The following is a 19,398-nucleotide window of genomic DNA, read 5'->3' as shown; positions in this document are numbered from 1 at the left end:
GGATGTTTTTCCTGATCCGATGTGAGGTCCTGGGACAGGGATGTCGTATGTGTACAGATTGTAAAGCCCTCTGAGGCAAATTTGTAATTTGTGATATTGGGCTATACAAAATAAACTGAATTGAATTGAATTGAACCTTGTGTAGGGTGCGGAATGCAGTAGACAGTTTGCTCTTTGCCCTCAAAGAATATTTAAAAAAAGGAACTATACTTTTTTTCCAAACAAGAAAAACCACAAGCTTAAAAAAAAGGAATAATTGCTCAATCTTAGCTTCACCCTCCCAACCCCCCAGAGGGATGTGAGTGCGTCAGTGTGGGGTTGGAAAAGAGGAGAAGTAAAGCCTTTTCGACTTTCAGGAAGGAAACACATCTGGGGAATAAGGAAAGAGAGAACGGGTGAAAAAGAGGAATTAGCGCGGAGGAAGAGGAGCCGGGCCAAAAATAGTCGGCCTCCGCTCCAGCCTCGCCAAAGCCCCAGCCACGCCCCCCTAACACTCAAGCGTTAGTCAGCCCTGACCGATCCCTCCGCGAGTGACTAACTTCCCCGTTTAGCCCCCCCCCCCCCCCCCCCCCCCCCCCCCCAACGAGGAACCTCACTTCCTCCCAGGTGTCTTAATTTCGCCCTAGGTTACTGAACTCAAGCCCCCCCCCCAACACACACACACACACACATTTGTGAGCAAACAACTGCTCTAATAGGAATAACGGTGGTGATTTGAACTCAATGTTTAAACAGCGTTTCCATTGACATGCTGTGGGCCTTAACCACCACGGACAAGCAGATATAACAAAACTAAAAAGGAAGTAGAAAAACACAATCAAGCCGAGAGAGAACAGGAGTTGGTGTGATCGAGGTATGAGTTATAATGGCCAGAGAGAGGAATGTGTAAACAAGCGCATTCCTCTGGCTGGAAAAAAAAACGCTTCTCGACAAACAGGAACTCTGGCCAGACTGTAGTACAGCAAGGCCAGATGTGATCCGGCTCGTGTTGAACGAAAACAACCAGAAGTGCAGCACATCTTTTCATCCCAGGTGGTCAACAAGCACGGTGTGGACTTGGCACACACGTGGTTGGGGTTTGCCAGAGTAAACAGGAAGCTTGTGTGGTGGGTCAGTTTGATTTGTGACGGCGACAGAAGGACGCAGGAAGGAGACGTGTGGCACGTGGGAGCGGTGCAGATTACCAGGGAAAGGGAGTACGTGCAGGGTGACATCAGGTCGATAAGAGAGCGAGGCTTTAGACAGAAACCTGCTGGCGGTTCTTTTCTTCCTCTTCTTTTTTTTACTGAGCTGTATCATCGCAAACCAGTGTGACCTGTTCAAGTGCGTTTCCCACTGAGGAGGTCTTTCGATAAGGCTCAGGATGGCTTGTGGTGGGGTCCCCATTGCCAAAACAAAAGGCTTTCTGAGGAACGTATACATCCGCCGGAGGTGTCACATATTGAATTGATAAAAAATTATAAATTATTGGTTTCAATTGTGCTGTCTTAAAACTCACATTCCGACTACTTAGAGAACATGTCTTAAGATCTTGCAAAACATCTGTCACGGGCAGTGAGAGGCCAGTTGTGCGTCAAGCTTTTTGTCAACTAGAGCCATCCAGTGGTGCTTTCAGGAACTTTGAATACAGCAAAGAGAAAACAGTGGGGCCTCCAACTGAGATGTTGGCGGCTACTCAATGTTGGGTTTTTCTATTAAAAAAATACAAATCTGAATAGCAGCCTAAGACTACTGTTCTTGATCTCTAAAGTGAAAATGTGGCAGAGATTTCTTTGTGGTAAAATTATAACATTTCTAAATGTTTCGAGTTTTTTCCCTCCAGTTTTTATGTATTTTTACTTAGTCTTGTCAGTGATATCTCTCTCTCTCTCTCTCTCTCTCTCTCTCCCCCCCCCCCTTTTTTTTATCTCTCTCTCTTTTTATTATTATTAGTCTCATGAGATAATATTGGTTTTAGACGGCGGTTGCTGTGAGGTGAACTTTTGGTGGATGTTAGTGTGAATTCATTTCAAATGATCTTTTTCTTCAATTCTGATTTTGAGGGATGGATGTATGTGTGTTATCTGTTTCATATTTATCTATAATCAGGTAATTATGTATTGGGTCGCCAGCGGGATTACGAGGGTTTAAACCCCGACAGCGGGCTCTTATTGTCTCCGTGGTGATCATTTCATTTCACGACCAGACGGGCTGACCCGCAGATCACAAAATAATCCGTTTCCATGGGAACGCTCTTAATACGGAAGCTCCATGGGAACGCTCTTAATACGGAAGCTCGCTCGGATAACAAGACCCGAAACTCGAAGGTGGGGGGGACAGGAGCAGGACAGAGCAGCAAGAGGCCGCGGATGAACAATGTCTGACGTGGAAAGTGGAAAGAGAGAGTAACACACTTCGGTGGATAAAGACTGTCTTTGAGAGACCCTCCCGTCGGCCCTTTCTCCCGGCTGCTGGTGGCTGTGACCAAACACACGATGAGTCTGGACAAAGCAGAGCTGTGTGACTCACTGCTGACCTGGGTAAGTTTGGTGTTAGCGAGGCTAACCGCCCGACTAACAGGTGACAGCAGGTGTTGGCAGTCTAGGAGGAACATAACATTGTTTATTTTGTACGTGAAGGCCTCGGTTAAAACAGGTCTGTTTTGTTTGACTTAACGCGCGAGGAGTTGTCGGCTAGAAAAGTTGAGTTTGAAAGCTAGCTGTCGCTAGCCAGCCAAGCTAACTAGCTAGCTAGGTGAACCCGTTAGAAGTTGGTTTGCTGTCGGTGGTCTGTTCTTATCTCGTTATCTGGCTGTGGCGTCAGCAACGTGGACTGCCGGGAAAACGAAGCAAAGAAATACGAATAAAATAAGCTGATCTGGATGCAGTAATGTTAGGTTCTCCAACACGGTAACTTCTCAGGACCAGGGGGCAAACCCACCTGTTTGGCACTTTCCCCACACAGAGGCAACTTAAGACTCCAACTAATATGAATAGCTTGCTCTGTAGGAACGCACATCCCGCAATATGTCCTGTAAGTAGTGTAAAGAAAGACTGAATGGATTTGTTTTACCTGCATTGACAGTTTTAAAATATTCAAGCCACTGTAATTTGTTTCATCCATGCAGGTACAAGTCACATTTTAGCATCATTAAAGAGGTTCCTAAACAAAAGTGTATACTCTCCCTTCCACCTACCTAAAAAAAAAAAAAAAAAACTTATTATTTCACAATGGCCCAAATGCTTCTGGAGGTTTTTTTTCTTCTTTTTTTTTGTTCACACATTCATCAAAAATGCATAGGGTTTTATCTGGTGTAGCTTTAGGATTAACGTTGACTGAAAATATGGCTGTGCATCAAATGTATGAGCGGCTTCACCTGAGGTGACTCGAGTAATTCTCAACGTCTTCGTTTCCAGATACAGACATTTCAGGTGCCGTCGTGCAACAGCAAGCAGGACCTGACGAGTGGAGTGGCCGTTGGACACGTGCTGCACAAAATGTAAGGGCTCGCGCATGCATGAGTAGTTGTAGTATTTATAATACATTTTGATTATCTTAGTGCACGGTGTGAGCTTGGGGCTGGTAGGAATTCATTCAGAGCCTCCTCACTGATATTTGTGATTTTCAATAAATTGCTCTGTGAATTGCACAAGTATGAAGGCAAATCACTGTCAAAATCCGAGAGTACGCAAATCAAACAGCCGCGCAAGTAATTTACTTTGACGAGTGCTTTTACATCACTGTACATTTTGTTTTTCTTTTTGATAGTAAGTGGGCGGTACGAGTCATTAATTGGTTACAATCCTCGTCTTTGGATTAGCTGGATATCACACCCGACAGCCGTTTCACGGTCTTCCGATGGCGTGTAGTAAACCAATGAGAGATATTAAAATTACCTAGTTTATCATGTTCTTTGCTTTACAGTTAACTATGTTACACCAATCACTTACTAAATAAATAGGTTTTAGAAGATATACGTTACCTCCATGTGGTCAGCCATGCCTCATACCGGCTCCCCGTTTTCTGTAATTATTGGCCGATCGCAAAATAGCTTTATCCCACCTACTAGCAACTTTAGTCCAATTAGATGTAGAGCTACAATTGTGACTAGCTCTGCCCACTTACTGTCAAAAAGAAAAACTACTTGCGAGTGAGCAGCACAGGTTAAAGTTTCGCGAGCGAGCAGGTTACAAATTCGCGAGCGACTTTTGCTGAGTGACTTCAAAGTAAATTACACGCGCGGCTGTTTGATTTGCGCGCATGGCTCCCATTTGCGCTTTCGGATTTTGACAGTGATTTGCCTTCATTCACAAGGCCTTTATCTATACAAAATGTAAACCGTTTAAAGGAAACAGTCTGGATTTGTGATGTCAGCTTTGGTCGACACAAAAATAAGACCCCTCTATCCAGACCCAATCACCGTTTGTAACTGGTGGGGGGGGGTATTTATGTTCCACACCGATGAATGGTGAACATAACTATTTAAGATTTAGAGCAAATGTTTTATTTAGTCACTTAAACTTGGAGCCCAATGCTCAGTGGTTGTTTCTTGATTGATTCTTGGTTACCCACAAGTTGCAAAAAATGTGCGAAAGCTTTCTTGAGACCTGCTGCCCGACGACCTTTTTATTGACTATTCAACCTCAACCATCCTGCGAGAGCTTTGCATCTCATGATTTTTTTCCATTTCGGACATGTGATTGTTCTACTTAAATGTCAGTGTGCTTAGCGGAACAGAAGCACCAGGGCCTCATTGTCCTGTGGCCTTCTGTGAATCTTCATGCCCAGAGATGTGTCGTCGTTATCGTCACTGGAGTTCTCCTGTGCTCTCATTAACAGAGACCCCTCTTGGTTTAATGAGACGTGGCTGGGCAGGATCAAGGAGGAGAGCGGGGACAACTGGCGCCTCAAGGTAATTTGTGAAACAGCGGGATGCGACAGGATATCTTACGGCGACCTGGAATGACCAAGATGTCTGGGCTTATATTTTTACTCCCTTTTCCTCATTAAAATGAGCATCAAGTGTCAGATTTGTTTGCGATTGTGACTGATTTCTTTTTCTTAGGTCAGCAACTTAAAAAAGATTCTTAAGAGCATGCTGGACTATTACCATGACGTAAGAAGACACTTTTTCTTTTTACTAACACTTTCAATACACTTTTTTTTCTAAAATTCACTGAATCCTAATCCTTTCCTCACCTTCCAATAACAGGTGCTCGGCCACCAGGTATCAGATGAGCACATGCCAGACGTGAACCTTATAGGAGAGATGGGAGATGTCACTGAACTGGGCAAGCTGGTGCAGCTCGTATTGGGTTGTGCTGTCAGTTGTGAGAAGAAACAAGGTAAAGTGTGTGCTGTAAGAAGGGGGGGGGACATGAAAAACTGACCATCTGTGAAAATAACACTCAGGATTACCTCCCCACATAACCTCACACCCCTCCGTTAAGAGACCATGATGCAAATTACAATTCGGAAAGCAAGAAAAACATTGGCTTGATGAGCACTGGTTCTGTGAAAAATCCTGATAAATGCAGTGCTGGTTTGGTTTTTAGGAGAGTACTTTTGCTAATCCGCATTTGGCTGCACCTTCACGGCTCTCTGTTGTCTTCTCCTAAACACAGAGCAAATCCGGCAGATAATGACACTTGAGGAATCTGTCCAGCACGTTGTGATGACAGCCATTCAGGAGGTAAGTGCGCCGCTCGCTTATCCCCCTCGGTTTCCCTCTGCTTTGCATTAATCCCAGCTCTTAGTCACAGTTAATTCACAATCAAAGAAATCCGGATAAGCATGAGACCGAGCATGAGTCCCAGAAACCCTACTCTTGAGGTATTTCGAGCATATGTTTAGTGTTTCATTGGTACCCAGAGGGCTGAAGATGTTGGAACGTGTAGGGGGGAAAAAAACCTGAAGTAAAGTTATTCCATAAAACTGGTATTTTGCCTGTAATTTGAGCTTTTCATTGACTCGTTGTGTTTTTATTATTTTTTAGCTCTTATCAAAGGAGCCTTCGTCGGATCCTGGAAGTCCAGAGACCTATGGGGACTTTGACTACCAGGTGAAACTTGCAACACTTTATTTCTTTCCCTCTCTTTTCTTTTTCTCTTACTCAGCAGATCTGTTACATTCTTCTTTTGTGTTTCGCCTCACCCTTTTTTTTTTTTTTTTTTTTTTTATATAAAAACAACCGCCCACTGGCATGCCATCTCCTCTGTCTTCATGTTCTGTCGGTTCTGTGTTCTCAGTCCAGGAAGTATTACTTTCTAAGTGAAGAGGCAGACGAGAAGCTGGACCTGAGCCAGCGATGTCGAGACCTGGAACATCAGGTTGGTACGCCGAAAGGTGTCTACGTATTACTTGGCAAAACATTTCCTGAGACATTAAAGTCAGAATTCTTATGATTTCAGTCCCGTTTTGATATGGCGATGCACACACTTACTGATATCCCACCTACATCCAGGACCCATAATTCTTTTGAGCAGTAAACATTCCCTTTAACAGAAATATAATAGCTAGCAGCAACTGGTGTATCAGTTTACGGTGCAGTTGAACAAACCAACATTTAGTCAATAATTGGGCTTTTACCATCATAATTTGTGGAACAGCAAACTGATTTCCTGCTTTAGTTTTTCCACACAACGGCAGGGCCACATAAAGTCTGCAACCTTGCTGAGGAGTTGTAGGTGTGCAGCCTGTCGTCTGCATAAAAAACCAAAACAGAACAGTCGTTGTCAGCAGAGCCTCTGTTACAACTACACAACATTTCCTGTGATTGCATCACATTACAAGGTGTCCTTTGTTTCGTGGTTTGAACTCTTACTGTGAAACTACAGCAGTGAGCATCAGCAGTAACTTCATACAGCTCTGGCCGTGGTTACACGTGTCTCTTCAATGGGACCTTCTTTTTTTTTTCATCCGATTATGCCGGGATGCGCTAACCGCCAAGTGTCTACGCTTTGATACTGGATCTCTAACACACACACACACACACACACACACGCATACACATCCACGTACATGAGAGTTCCCCTCCAAAACTGGATCTGGAGGACAGCTGAGACCAGCTGTCTGAGTCGTGTTAAGTTACTGCTGATGAAAACCCAACATTGCTCCTTTTTAAATAACAAAGTAACGGTACTTGTATTATAAAGAATTTCAGTTTAAATGAAATGTATTCATCCACAGTTTGACAGCTGCTCTTTGGGCCGTGTAATCAATATCCAGTCAGGCAGGTCATATGCGCACACACAGCGGAGATCCATTCGGGCGCATCAGCTCAAGTGGCATTAAAACCGACACGTGTAACTGTGGCCTCTGATGCGGTGTTGGTACAGTAAAGAGTGAGGATGATATCCATGAGATACAAACGTGCTGGATTACATGCCGCATCATTTCCCGCGTCAAGCGGTATCGACCGAATAAAAATGCATAAAATGGCAGCATGTGGAGCATAAACATTATCAAAATCGGGGATTGATTTCATTAAAATATCAAGAAATTAAACTTTAAGATGGTATGTCGGGGTTTCTTTTTTAGTCCCGTTTGTCAGATGAAGCTGTTGACATTATCTCAAAAGTCATTTACAACCATTTCACAGAGGGATGGCCAATATATTGATAGTATTATGATATTCTGATACAAGACTGGATGTTGTAATATCGTGGTATATGTGTTGTCTTTTCCTGCTTTTTAAAGGCTGCATTGCAGGAAAGTGAAGTTTACTCTGTGAACATCTAGCTGGTCTTATTATTTGCATTACCCTCTTAGTCATTACCCTTGTGATTATTATTATTATTATTATTATTATTGATGATTCTTGATCAAAAATCTCTTATTTAAACCACCAATGGTAAATGTGGAAGGTTTTGATCAGAAATATGATATATTTAATTTCTCATTCCATCTTTGGATGTACCTGACCTCGGGATCCTTTTGAGGCCTCGTGTTGCTGTGCTGCGGCAGCATGCTGTAGAATGTGTGTTTTTCTTGCTCTGACCCTTATTGGTTATTCTGCCATATACTTTGTTTGTGTTCCCACAGCTTGTTTTTGCACCACTGACAGAGGGGACTAATTTTGTGTGTTTCAAAGATACATTTTAGTCAATAGTTGCATAACATCAAGATAAAACTGACACATTGCCTTGGGATGGCGCGGTAGCCAACAATAATTTGTGCTGCTCTCAGCCCACCTGTTTGTTTACTTACTAAGCCCACGCGTTAGGGATTAGTCATTTGTGTTGTTTTGGAAGCTATTTACTGTTCCTGGTCCTCTAAAGCATGCAATCTGTCCTTAAAGTTCAGTGTAGGGTTTTGCTGTATTCAAGCTGGAAAGATGTCCAGCAGGTACGTACACGCTCCCCCCTTTCTTTTATTCTTTATTTATTTTTTATACTGGAATGCCATCTTGTCTAACCATAACTTCAGTTCAGTCTGTTTCAAACACAAACATTATATAACTCCTTGAAAAATAGAACCCCCCCCCCCCCCGAACTATAACTGTATAACCAATTAAAGGTCCTCACTGAGCTTTACATATTTTTACATCATGAGAATCAGTTTTGTTTTGTTTTTACCCTGAGGAGTACTGCTAACAACTTCACTATTGAGAAAGTTCCATCTGCTCAAGACCAGCTGACTAACTTTGCTCCTGAAAGCCTGAGCATGTGAAATGATGACTGGGCATGTGTTCGGGGTCCTCCTTAAGCATGAAAAGTGGCCCGCTGTGCATCCGCGTTTACTCTTGGAAAGATGTCGGTGATCTCGATGACATTTTGTTCTTTAAATCCGCGTTGAGGACTTTTTTTTTTTCTCTCGTGTTTGTCCTCGGCGCTTCTCTCGCAGCTGTCGGTGGCTCTGGAGGAGAAGTCGTCCCTCCAGGCAGAGACGCGCTCTCTGAAGGAGAAGCTAAGCGGCTGCGACTCTCTGGACGCCTCCACCACTGCCATCACCGGCAAGAAGCTGCTGCTGCTGCAGAGCCAGATGGAGCAGCTTCAGGAGGAGAACTACAGGTACAAGCAGTACACACACACACACACACTATAATGTTGGAGCTGCTGAGGAAGACGGCCCAAGGGTTTTATATCAGCATGTGATGTACGCGCAACCGCTCATCAGGCCTTTACATAGTAGATGTGTTTACAGGCACATCATTTTCTCAACTTTCTTGAAAATGGCTGGAGACTTGTCGGCCTCAGCAACTCTAATCAATAATTTGTTGCGTCATATTGCCACATTTAGTATCTCACAATGAGCCCTTTCAGTTGGCTGACAAACAACTGCTCTGGTGTCATATCTATATATATATATATATATATATATATCTATATATATATATATATATATATATATATATATATATATATATATATATATATATATATATATATATATATATATATATATATATATATATATATATATCTCTCTCTCTCTCAATCAGACTAGATAACAGCAGAGATGACATGCGTGTGCGGGGAGAGATATTGGAGCACGAGGTGGTCGACCTGCAGCTGCGGAACGAGGAGCTGACCAGCCTGGCGCAGGAGGCCCAGGCACTCAAAGACGAGATGGACATTCTCAGGTAAGACCGGACTTGGCATTCATGACAGAATCCTGCCCAGCTCAAAGTTTAATTAATTGTGGCTGAACGGTGCTATCCTTCTAACACTAAGTTTGTTTTCAAGTGGGTTTTGTGGGGGTTCTCTGCTTTGTAGCTTTCAAATGGCGCATTCTGGGAATGTGTAATGTCAAACTAGGAAATGGAAGGCTTATTTAACAAAAGAAATTAAATTGAAAAAAATACATTTGTTCAGAATTAACAGTGCCTTCCATGCAAAGATTTCCCTCATGTGAAAAGGTACAATATATTCCCCATACTGGCTGACAATAATTGTTGAGCAAATAAGTTGTTGTTAATAAGACAACAAAAACGTAAATCAACCAGTCTTTTTATTGAGCGTGCTTTGACTGAAAATACTTTTAAAGGATACGTCTGGTGATATTCTAAATCTTTGTGACCGTTGATAAATCCCATGAAAAGATCACGTGCATAGTTTTGCCGTCATAAATGATCGCTAGCAGAGAAAAGAAATAAGTAGAAAAGTATTGAGAGGCAAACTAACACATTGTTGCTTTTGATCTTTTCGAGGGATTTTAAGATGGCAGAACAACACCAGCCTTCTCCTTTAAGCAGTAGTTCATCTATTATCAATTTACACTCGCAGAAACAACTCCCACACTGCCCACACACAGACGTCCATTCAGCTCCTCTCTGACATCTGTGTTGATAATGTGAATTTCATGCATCGACACCGGCCTGCGTCAGAGATGTTGAATTTGAGTAGTTAAGCTCACATGTATTGTGTCTATCTAAAAAGTCCTATTTCTGAGCTGGTAGTCGACGCTTCCCACATGGTCCCCTCCTCCCCCTCTCCCTCCCTTAGGCACTCGTCTGACCGGGTGAACCAGCTCGAAGCGCTGGTGGAGACATACAAGCGGAAGCTGGAGGATCTGGGAGACCTGCGCAGGCAGGTGCGCCTCCTGGAGGAGCGCAACACAGTGTACATGCAGCGCACCTGTGAGCTGGAGGAGGAGCTGCGCAGGGCCAACGCTGTCCGCAGTCAGCTGGACACGTACAAGAGACAGGCAAGCTGTGGAGGAGGAGGAGGACTGTCTGTGATGTTAAACACAGTCTGGTTTCGGCACGTGTTTGGAAAACCTTTCAGTTTCTTCATAGAGGCCCTTGCCAACGCTGACTGTTGCTGTGCTCTCCTGCTTGCAGACTCATGAGCTTCACACCAAGCACTCGGCAGAGGCCATGAAAGCTGAGAAATGGCAGTTTGAGTACAAGAACCTTCACGACAAGTATGACGCAGTGCAGAAAGAGAAAGAAGTGAGTTGGCGAACATTGTTGGGAAATAAAAATTGTGGTGGGGACAGAGCACTTACAAAATGCTTTTTAAAAAAAAAAAAAAAACAGTTTTGTTGCGACAATTGCAAGAGGAACTGTTGCCAGGCAAATATGGTAGTATTCTGCAGTGGACTCCCACGTCCTGTGTCAATTCTAGTCCCCTTCTGCAAACTGACAGGAGTGATTAATGTTGGAGTAATACTGTACGGACCTGAAGTGTACATTTACTTTGCAGTACTTCTACAGCGGTTTTTTTTTCTTCATATATATATATATATATATATATATATATATATATATATATATATATATATATATATATATATATATATATATATATATATATATATATATATATATATATATATATATGAAGAAGAAAAAAAACAAAAAACAACGCTCTGTGGGGTTTTTGAAGGTCATGCGGTAACCAGGAATCAAACCACGGTCCTGGTGGTTATGTGGTACGCACCTTAACCATTAAGCTACTCGGGCACGGAGCTTGCTTTGTTCTGTTTTAGAGTTTTCCATCCTGGCAGTTTTCATACTTTCTTGACTTTATAGATTCTTATGACATGCAAACCAAAGCGGCCTGAAATGACGCCGAGGCGTTCTGTTGTGCTTACGTTCTTCAGCACCTGATCTCGGAGAGAGACACACTCCGGGAGACAAACGACGAGCTCAGGTGTGCCCAAGTCCAACAGAGGTGTCTCAGTGGATCTGGTGAGTTGTAACTACCCTCAATTTCAGAAACGAATAACTGAACTACAAGATGGTAAAAGTAGTCTGAAGTAAATTTCCACTCGTGGTAAAATACAATTTCCTTCAAAAGCATGTTAAAGGACAGTTCGGATGTTTTTTCAAGTGTGGTTGTTTGAGATACTCATCCACAGGCAGTGTATACCTCCAGTAACTTTAGATTTTGGAGAAACAGGAAGAACTACCAGCACAAGAGCTAAGCAAAGTGCTGCTGTGGACCAGCAAAATGTCTCTTAAGCCACCTTTTTAAAAAAAAAAAAAAGAGTTTGAGTGTCCGCTATGTTTAGAATATTTTCACCACTGTTCCCATACCGTCAACTCCTTCCGACGAGTAACTGCAGCGGCTATCTGTGCTCTCTTCAAAGCCGCAAGTCATTTTAACTCTGGGAACACGGTTGCTTTTCTCGATCCGTTAGTTTGTGTTCTCATGCGATTTGGGCTTTGATTTCCTCTCGGAAAGATCTGTCAAGCAGCGAGGTAAGATGAGGTGAAAATATTTTCAATATAGCGAACACTAAAACTGTTATTGATTTCTTTTGGTGTCAATATGTATTAATTTTCTCAGTTAAAAAAAAAAAAAACGATGCATTTTAATGAAATGGTTATGTTACCCGCAGACACTTAATCTCTCTGTCTCTGTTTGTGTGTGTGTGTGTGTGTGTGTGCAGGAGGCTTGTGTGACAGTGGTGTCACAGTTGGAAACCTTGCTGCGGAGATCATGCCTACTGAGCTCAAGTATGTATGTGTGTGTGGGGGGGGGGGTTCATGGGGTAAAGCGTAACCGATGAGATTTTCCTTCTAAACCCGTAACAGACATTACATTGGTGTCACTCGTGCCTTATATTCAGCATGGATAGTTGGTCCCTGAAATAGCAACGGATGCCAGCACTTCACATTTGGGCCTGGGTGTTGTCGGGTGAAGGCGCGGCCGACTCGGCAGACCTCAGTTGTGTCTGTCGCTCTCTGAGCCCCTTCATCTGTGTGTTTCAAATGTTCTTTTCCTCGGACAGGGAGACAGTGGTGCGTCTCCAGAGCGAAAACAAGATGTTGTGTGTCCAGGAGGAGACCTACAGGCAGAAACTAGTGGAGGTGCAGGCTGAGCTGGAGGAGGCTCAGCGCAGCAAGAACGTCCTGGAAACTCAGAACAGGTAAAGTGGGGTGAGGGGGTGGTACGGGTGAAGTAATAATTTGTGGTTGTGTTAAGCAATCATTCCTCTTCTAGGTCACCATACTATGTGTTGCTGGACATTAAGCTGGCTGTTTGGCTGATAGTAGGAGTGATATCTGCCTAAATGTCAACTCACCCTCTGGACTGTGTGCTCAACTGAGCTGTGTGGGCTGGACTGGAGGACAGGCAGCAGAAAGCCGTGTGTGCGTGCGTGCGTGCGTGTGTGTGTGCGTGTGTGCGTGTGTGCGTGTGTGCGTGCGTGTGTGTGTGCGTGTGTGCGTGTGTGCGTGTGTGCGTGTGTGCGTGTGTGTGTGTGTGTGTGTGTGTGTGTGTGTGTGTGTGTGTGTGTGTGTGTGTGTGTGTGTGTGTGTGTGTGTGTGTGTGTGTGTGTGTGTGTGTGTGTGTGTGTGTGTGTGTGTGTGTGTGTGTGTGTGTGTGTGTGTGTGTGTGTGTGTGTGTGTGTGTGTGTGTGTGTGTGTGTGTGTGTGTGTGTGTGTGTGTGTGTGTGTGTGTGTGTGTGTGTGTGTGTGTGGGGAGTGAGCATGGTCAGTTGCGCAAAAGCAGTGAGTGGTCGCAGGCCTGTGGGGACTGGATGAACACTGCCTCCAGCAGATGTACGCAGATCCACATGATGCTTTGCATACATCTTCTACTCACAGTACACACCTTTCCTCTATAGAAATGGCACAGCCATGGCTAGAAGTAGAGCAGTGTTATAATGCCATAAATCATAAAAGTTGAAATTGATTTATTTTTACCAAAATAGCAAACAGTGGAATCTATGTATCTAACATGTTTCCAAGTGTCTCCAAATCTTACCATTGTTGGAGGAAATCTGGAAGATTTTGTTGCCTAACGGTTTATGCGGGGTGAGATTTTAAACGAGACACGTAGAATAAAATGTGTTTTTAAAAAAACAATTACAAAATGTCATCATTTTTCAAGGATCTGCACAAAGATGAATATCTGATGATAATTAAGTATTTCAGCTTTTGGCTGTGACTGTTTTAGCAATTTGTTTGAAGAATACATGCTTCCAATCCCGCTGGGGGTTCAGAGGGTTTAAACCTGTTTTTCTTTTGCTCTTTCCAATTTCTAACATTTCTTCTTGTCCCCGTTTGTTTCCAAGACTAAACGAGCAGCAGATCTCAGAGCTGCGTTCCCAGATCGAGGAGCTCCAGAAGGCGCTGCATGAGCAGGACAGCAAGACTGAGGATGTGAGTCGGGAGATCTCCTCCTTTCTCTGCCAACTCCCCTCATTTCATAGAGTAGTTTCCTACAATCACGTTAACGTTGTATTAAGACACAGTGTGCATGTGAAAACTACTTTTCTTTATCCCGTAGGGACCTGATCAACTAGATGCATGGCACATTGAAAGATAACCGTTAAACACTTGGCTGTCTACTGCAGCGTTCTACTTTGTTGTGTTGAAGTTTAACCCATGTTTGCTGTGGTGATTCACTGTTAACTGCTGCTCCCTCTCTGCCCGTCTCTGTGCCTGCACCCATCGATCAACTCTGCCAAAATCAGGCCATCGTAAGTACGGCCCAGCCTCCGTCCAACCGGCCCATGATTTACCTCTCAGCTTGACTTTTGCAGCTTATACTGAGCATGTTTTTTTTGTTGTTTTTTTAAGAAAGCCTTAGGGTTAGCCTTAGTTTAGAGTTTAATGTGTTTTTTTTCTTTTCCGGTGAAGTCCTCTTTGCTGAAGAAAAAGCTTGAGGAACATTTGTAAGTACTGCTCCCGACAGGTTAGTCACCCACGTGGGTCCCAAACAAAAGTGAACATCACTCTTGTGCTTATTGCAGGGAGAAGCTCCACGAAGCTCACTCGGACCTCCAAAAGAAAAAGGAGGTCCTTGATGACCTCGAGCCCAAAGTGGACGGCAACAGTGAGTCCTTGCTGCTTTCCAATTCCTCCTAGTTGTCTCCACCTGCCGGTGTCCGCTCCGCTCCCCCTTACACGGCCTTCTGTCTCTCCACCCCCCCACCCCCCTCTCAGTGGTGAAGAAGATAGACGAACTCCAGGCGAGCCTGCGGAAGAAGGACGAGGACATGAAGCAGATGGAGGAGCGATACAAGCGCTACGTGGAGAAGGCGAGAACGGTCGGTCCACCTAGATGGAACATGTTGTCCTCTAAAATGAAACTGAGGTTTATTTCTTTTGCTTGGAGTTAAAAAAAAAAAAAGTGAGCTTACCAGACCTTTTTGTAGCTCGCTCATCATCTCTGACCGAGTAAATGTGCTGAGGTGTAAGGTTTGACCATGTCCTGGGTGTAGACGGGACCCGATCTGTTCGCAGCACGGTTTACAAGAACCAATGTTTTGAAGCGAATGCAGGCGGCCACCGGTAACCAGTGGCGCGAGATGATTACAGCCTGGACCAGAACCTGTGCCGCCTTCTGAGTGAGAAGGGGTCGTATTCTCCTGATGTTGTGCAGCATGTACCTACAGGAGCGTGTTGTTGCGGTAATGTTGGCATTCAGGGAGAGTTGACTGTCGAGTGTCACACCGAGGTTCCTGGCAGTCGGAGTCAGGGCCAACACAGAGTTGTTGAAGGTAATAGTCAGGTCGTGGGTGGTCAGGTTGTGGGTAGGAGAGACTTTTCCTGGAAGGAAAAGTTGTTCAGTTTTGTCACGGTTGATTTTCAGGTGGTGTGCAGACATCCACTGAGAGATGTCAGTCAGACAGGCAGAGATTCGTGCTGCTACCTGTGTTTCAGATTGGGGAAACGAGAGTAGCTATGGTAGGAGAAGCCATGCGAGCGAATTACAGAGCCGAGAGAGTTGGTGTACAGAGAGAAGAGGAGAGGACCAAGGACTGAGCCCTGAGGGACCCCAGTAGTCAGAGGACAAGGCTCAGACACAGATCCGCTCAGGTTACCCGGTAAGAGCGGTCGGTGAGGTAGGATGAGAAGAGTGAGAGCGCGGTGCCTGAGATACCCAGGTCCGGGAGGGAGGAAATAAGGATCTGGTGGTTCACTGTGTCAAAGGCAGCAGAAAAGTCTAGAAGGATAAGGACAGAGGAGAGAGAGGCTGCTCGAGCAGTGTGACGCTGCTCAGGCACAGCAAGGAGGGCAGTTTCTGTTGAGTGGCCGGCCTTGAATCCAGACTGGTGAGGGTCAAGAAGGTTGTTATGGTGGAGAAAGGAGATAGCTCGCTCACTCTAGAGTTTTGGAAAGAAAAGAAAGAAGAAATCAAATTATTATTTTAAACCTATGAGTCTTGAATGCAATTTTTTATTTACTTTTTTTTTTTTTTTTAAATGTGTGCAGGTGATCAAAACGCTGGATCCCAAGCAGCAGCCGGTGCCTGGGACTCCAGACGTTCAGGCACTGAAGAACCAGCTGACGGAGAAGCAGAGAAAAATCAAGCACCTGGAGGTACGAATTATTTTGCCACAAAGATACAAAGTAGATCACGCTGGCTCTTCTTTAAATCTCACTAATGCGTGATGATCTCTTGCGCAGCATGACTATGAGAAGAGCAGAGCCAGGCATGACCAGGAGGAGAAACTCCTCATTACTGCATGGTACAACATGGTAAGTGAGTGTACAAATGCATAAAAACATGTTGAACGCCCGGAGGCATTGTGTTGTTTTTCTCTCTATTGTCGAATAAAGAATTCATGAAACTCGTAAAAGAGTTTTGAACAAGGATTTTTGTGTTGACTGCAGAGAGACATGCGTCCTGACTCTCCACATTGTCTTTCACTCCCTCATTCGCCACTCTTCCCTCTTTGTCTTTTCCCCCTTTTCTCAGGGGATGGCGTTGCATCAGAAAGTGTCTGGCGAGCGGCTCGGCCCCTCTAACCAGGCCATGTCCTTCCTCGCCCAGCAGAGGCAGTCCACCAACGCCAGGAGAGGCCTGACGCGACACCACCCGAGATGAGGCGTCCAGGCAGGAGAGAGCGCACACATGCTGAAGGGAAGCACAGAGAGAATCTGGCGATCCGTGGTAGACTTCTCCTGAACTCCCTTCCCTGTCTCTTTTTTTTTTTATGCCTTAATGCCTTTTTCAACTGGATCGCTGCGCCTCAGAGTATTCCTCATGCTGCTGCTGCCCCCTGCTGGCTTTTAATGGTACGAGAATGTTTATTTTCTTTATTTGAGAGCAGAGATGCTAACTCACAAAAGCAGAAATTAAAGAAGGGGGAATTGTCGGGCCTGAAATGAGGCTGTCTCACCTTTTTTAAGGTGACTTTTTATTTCCTATGTAGCCTTGTGGGCCGTTTCTTTAAGGTCTGTTTTAACTCTTTTTGTCTTCTATGTTATTCAATAGAATGGAACGGGGACTGTTCAACTGCAGTAGATGAGAGAGTTGGTAGTTTAAGTGCTACGGGAGACATGAAGCCACACTTCTAGAATGTTTTAGACTGAAAGCCGATTATCACATTCAGCCGTTAGTGCATCTCCTTGGATTTGTTCATCCGTTTTGAATTGTCTTATAGTTTTGTTCTCTTAACCGTGTGTTTTGACTTAAGTTTATAACCTTTTTTCTTTTATATTTGACGGACCTCGAAAAGATGTATTGACCATGAGTGTGTGCGTCAATGGCTTTAGTCTTTGTGTCTTCTTTTTGTATCCACGTAAATAATTTTCTCCAAAGTGAATATTCATAATTGGAAGTAGATACGCCAAAGCACTTTCCTAGAAGAAAGTGTTTATTGCCTTGCAGAAAACATTAATAATGCTTCCTCTGTGGGTGAGAATGAAGTTGAGATATGTCGACCCCGTTCTTAAACAACGCATCACACTGCAGGCTCATGTTCATATGGCTGGAGGTACTGTGACTCCTGCATGTGATGTTGTTTTTTAATAATGTTCTCTAATTATGAATTTTGATAATTACTATTTTTAAATTATTTCTTTTTGTTTACTTTTTTTCCATGCCCTTCCTTCTTCCCAAAGTTTGAAACGGGGTATCGGCTGTTGGTCGGACCTAATTGCACTCACCACTTTAGACTCCGAAACGGACGTGAATACAGGCAACTGAAGGCCTCCTACTTTATATCACAAAGACTGGAAAACACAATGTGATTGAGTCCATAATAATAATAATTATCCTTCTAATGACTCGGCTAATGGCTGTTTACCGCTGCTAGACCTCATTTACGGTTTAACTGAACTGGAATGAAACACTTTATCAATAAGCTGGAATTCTTTAGTTGTGTAGGCGTAACAGCCCATTTATCAACACTACGGTTAATGTTCCTTTCAACAGATGTCGGCATGTGACGCCGTCCCATGTCAGAGCTGCTGTTTCGTGACTTGTTTTGGTCCCTGTGACTGTTTGTGCTATGGACTACACAGACCAGAGTCCTGCTGTGGTGTTCAAACACTTTTCTACTGATTGTTTTCATTGTCTAGAGTCTATATTTATGGCGTTACGTCACTTTCTTTGCTCTACGTTTGCATGGTTTGAAGGGGTTAACTTTTAGGCAGTGTTTTTGTTTGTGTCATATAATGGTCTAGTAGATCCTAGCACGGTCTACTTCTCACAGGGATCTGAGGCGAGTTAAAGATCTGTATTTCTGTCTGTTCTACTTTTGCACTACAAATAAATGGGATCTTAAGATGAGAAACAGTGGGCTGGTGTTTTCTTTGGGAATTAATTTAAAGTAAACTGCAGGAATACGTGGAATTAATCCAGAAGGATCTGAGAAAGAAGACGAATTGTATGTACACTTTAATTCTGTCACGATCTCAAGGCCAAAGTGAGTCGGACGTTCACATCCTTTGTGCATCTTCAGCATGTTGCGCTCAACTAAAGGGGAGAGCAATGCTTATCCAACAACATTGCCCTAAAGACTTGAGAACCAACAAGTCTAAATCTAACGAGCCAACAATTAATGATTACGTAAAAAAAAAATAATAATAATCATGTAGTATGCCATGCAACTCAGATTTATTTGTTTATGTGAAAAGCTATTTCACAATAAACTGGATTCTTACTGGAAAATAAATGACTTACAATACACCTTTTTATACAGTGAGTTGAAAAGTGAAAAAAATAAAGTCATAGTATATTAAAGTAATAATCTTATGTCGAAAAAAAAAAAAAGTCGTAAATAAGTCAGTATGTACAAAAAAATCCTAGTATAGGTTGTTGAAAATAATAATAATACATTTATTTATATATTGCACCTTTTTAAAAACAGAGTTTACAAAGTGCTCTACATATAAGCAAGGTAAAAATACAAGTAAACATTTCAGAAAATAAATGAGCCAAAGGAGACAATGCCATATAGACAATGAACACAATAGAGGAATAGAAAATTACAAATACAAAATAAAGCAGAACAGACAAACTAAAATAGGGGAAACAAAGAACTGCATAAAAGGACAACTTCACTTAAAAGCAGTTCTATAAAAATGGGTTTTAAGAAGTGATTTAAAAGAAGCTACTGATTCTGCTAGTCTTATCCCCTCAGGTAGGTCGTTCCAAAGTCGAGGGGCTCTGATGGCAAAAGCACGGTCACCCTTTGATTTAAGCCTTGACTTTGGAACGGCCAGAAGGACCCCACCGGAGGATCTAAGGCTGCGAGCTGGCTCATATGGGGCTAACATTTCAATGATGT

The 19,398-nt window shown here is 43.4% G+C and overlaps 1 protein-coding gene across 2 annotated transcripts; it reads left to right on the top strand.

The window, feature by feature from the left end:
* The first annotated feature begins 2,197 nt into the window (after positions 1-2,197).
* Positions 2,198-18,402, top strand: LOC117735023 (protein Hook homolog 2-like). 2 transcript variants are annotated; one of them, XM_034539415.1, is made up of 23 exons: positions 2,199-2,519; positions 3,396-3,478; positions 4,819-4,891; positions 5,045-5,095; positions 5,192-5,324; positions 5,604-5,671; positions 5,975-6,040; positions 6,228-6,308; positions 8,824-8,990; positions 9,422-9,562; positions 10,425-10,626; positions 10,763-10,873; positions 11,527-11,614; positions 12,319-12,385; positions 12,661-12,798; positions 13,948-14,035; positions 14,350-14,355; positions 14,516-14,550; positions 14,629-14,711; positions 14,822-14,925; positions 16,094-16,201; positions 16,289-16,360; positions 16,581-18,402. In XM_034539415.1, the coding sequence occupies exons 1-23, from the start codon at positions 2,475-2,477 to the stop codon at positions 16,707-16,709; spliced, it is 2,139 nt and encodes a 712-aa protein (XP_034395306.1). In that variant the 5' UTR covers positions 2,199-2,474; the 3' UTR covers positions 16,710-18,402. The 2 variants fall into 2 exon arrangements, with proteins under 2 accessions (XP_034395307.1, XP_034395306.1); XM_034539416.1 differs by lacking the exon at positions 14,350-14,355 and having other exon boundaries at positions 2,198-2,519.
* Positions 18,403-19,398: the final 996 nt, after the last annotated feature.

This window comes from Cyclopterus lumpus, chromosome 8 (assembly GCF_009769545.1).
Source record: "Cyclopterus lumpus isolate fCycLum1 chromosome 8, fCycLum1.pri, whole genome shotgun sequence".
NCBI classification, from domain to species: Eukaryota; Metazoa; Chordata; class Actinopteri; order Perciformes; family Cyclopteridae; genus Cyclopterus; species Cyclopterus lumpus.
The sequence above is the reverse complement of the archived record's forward strand: the minus strand, read 5'-3'. Positions and strand labels throughout refer to the sequence as shown.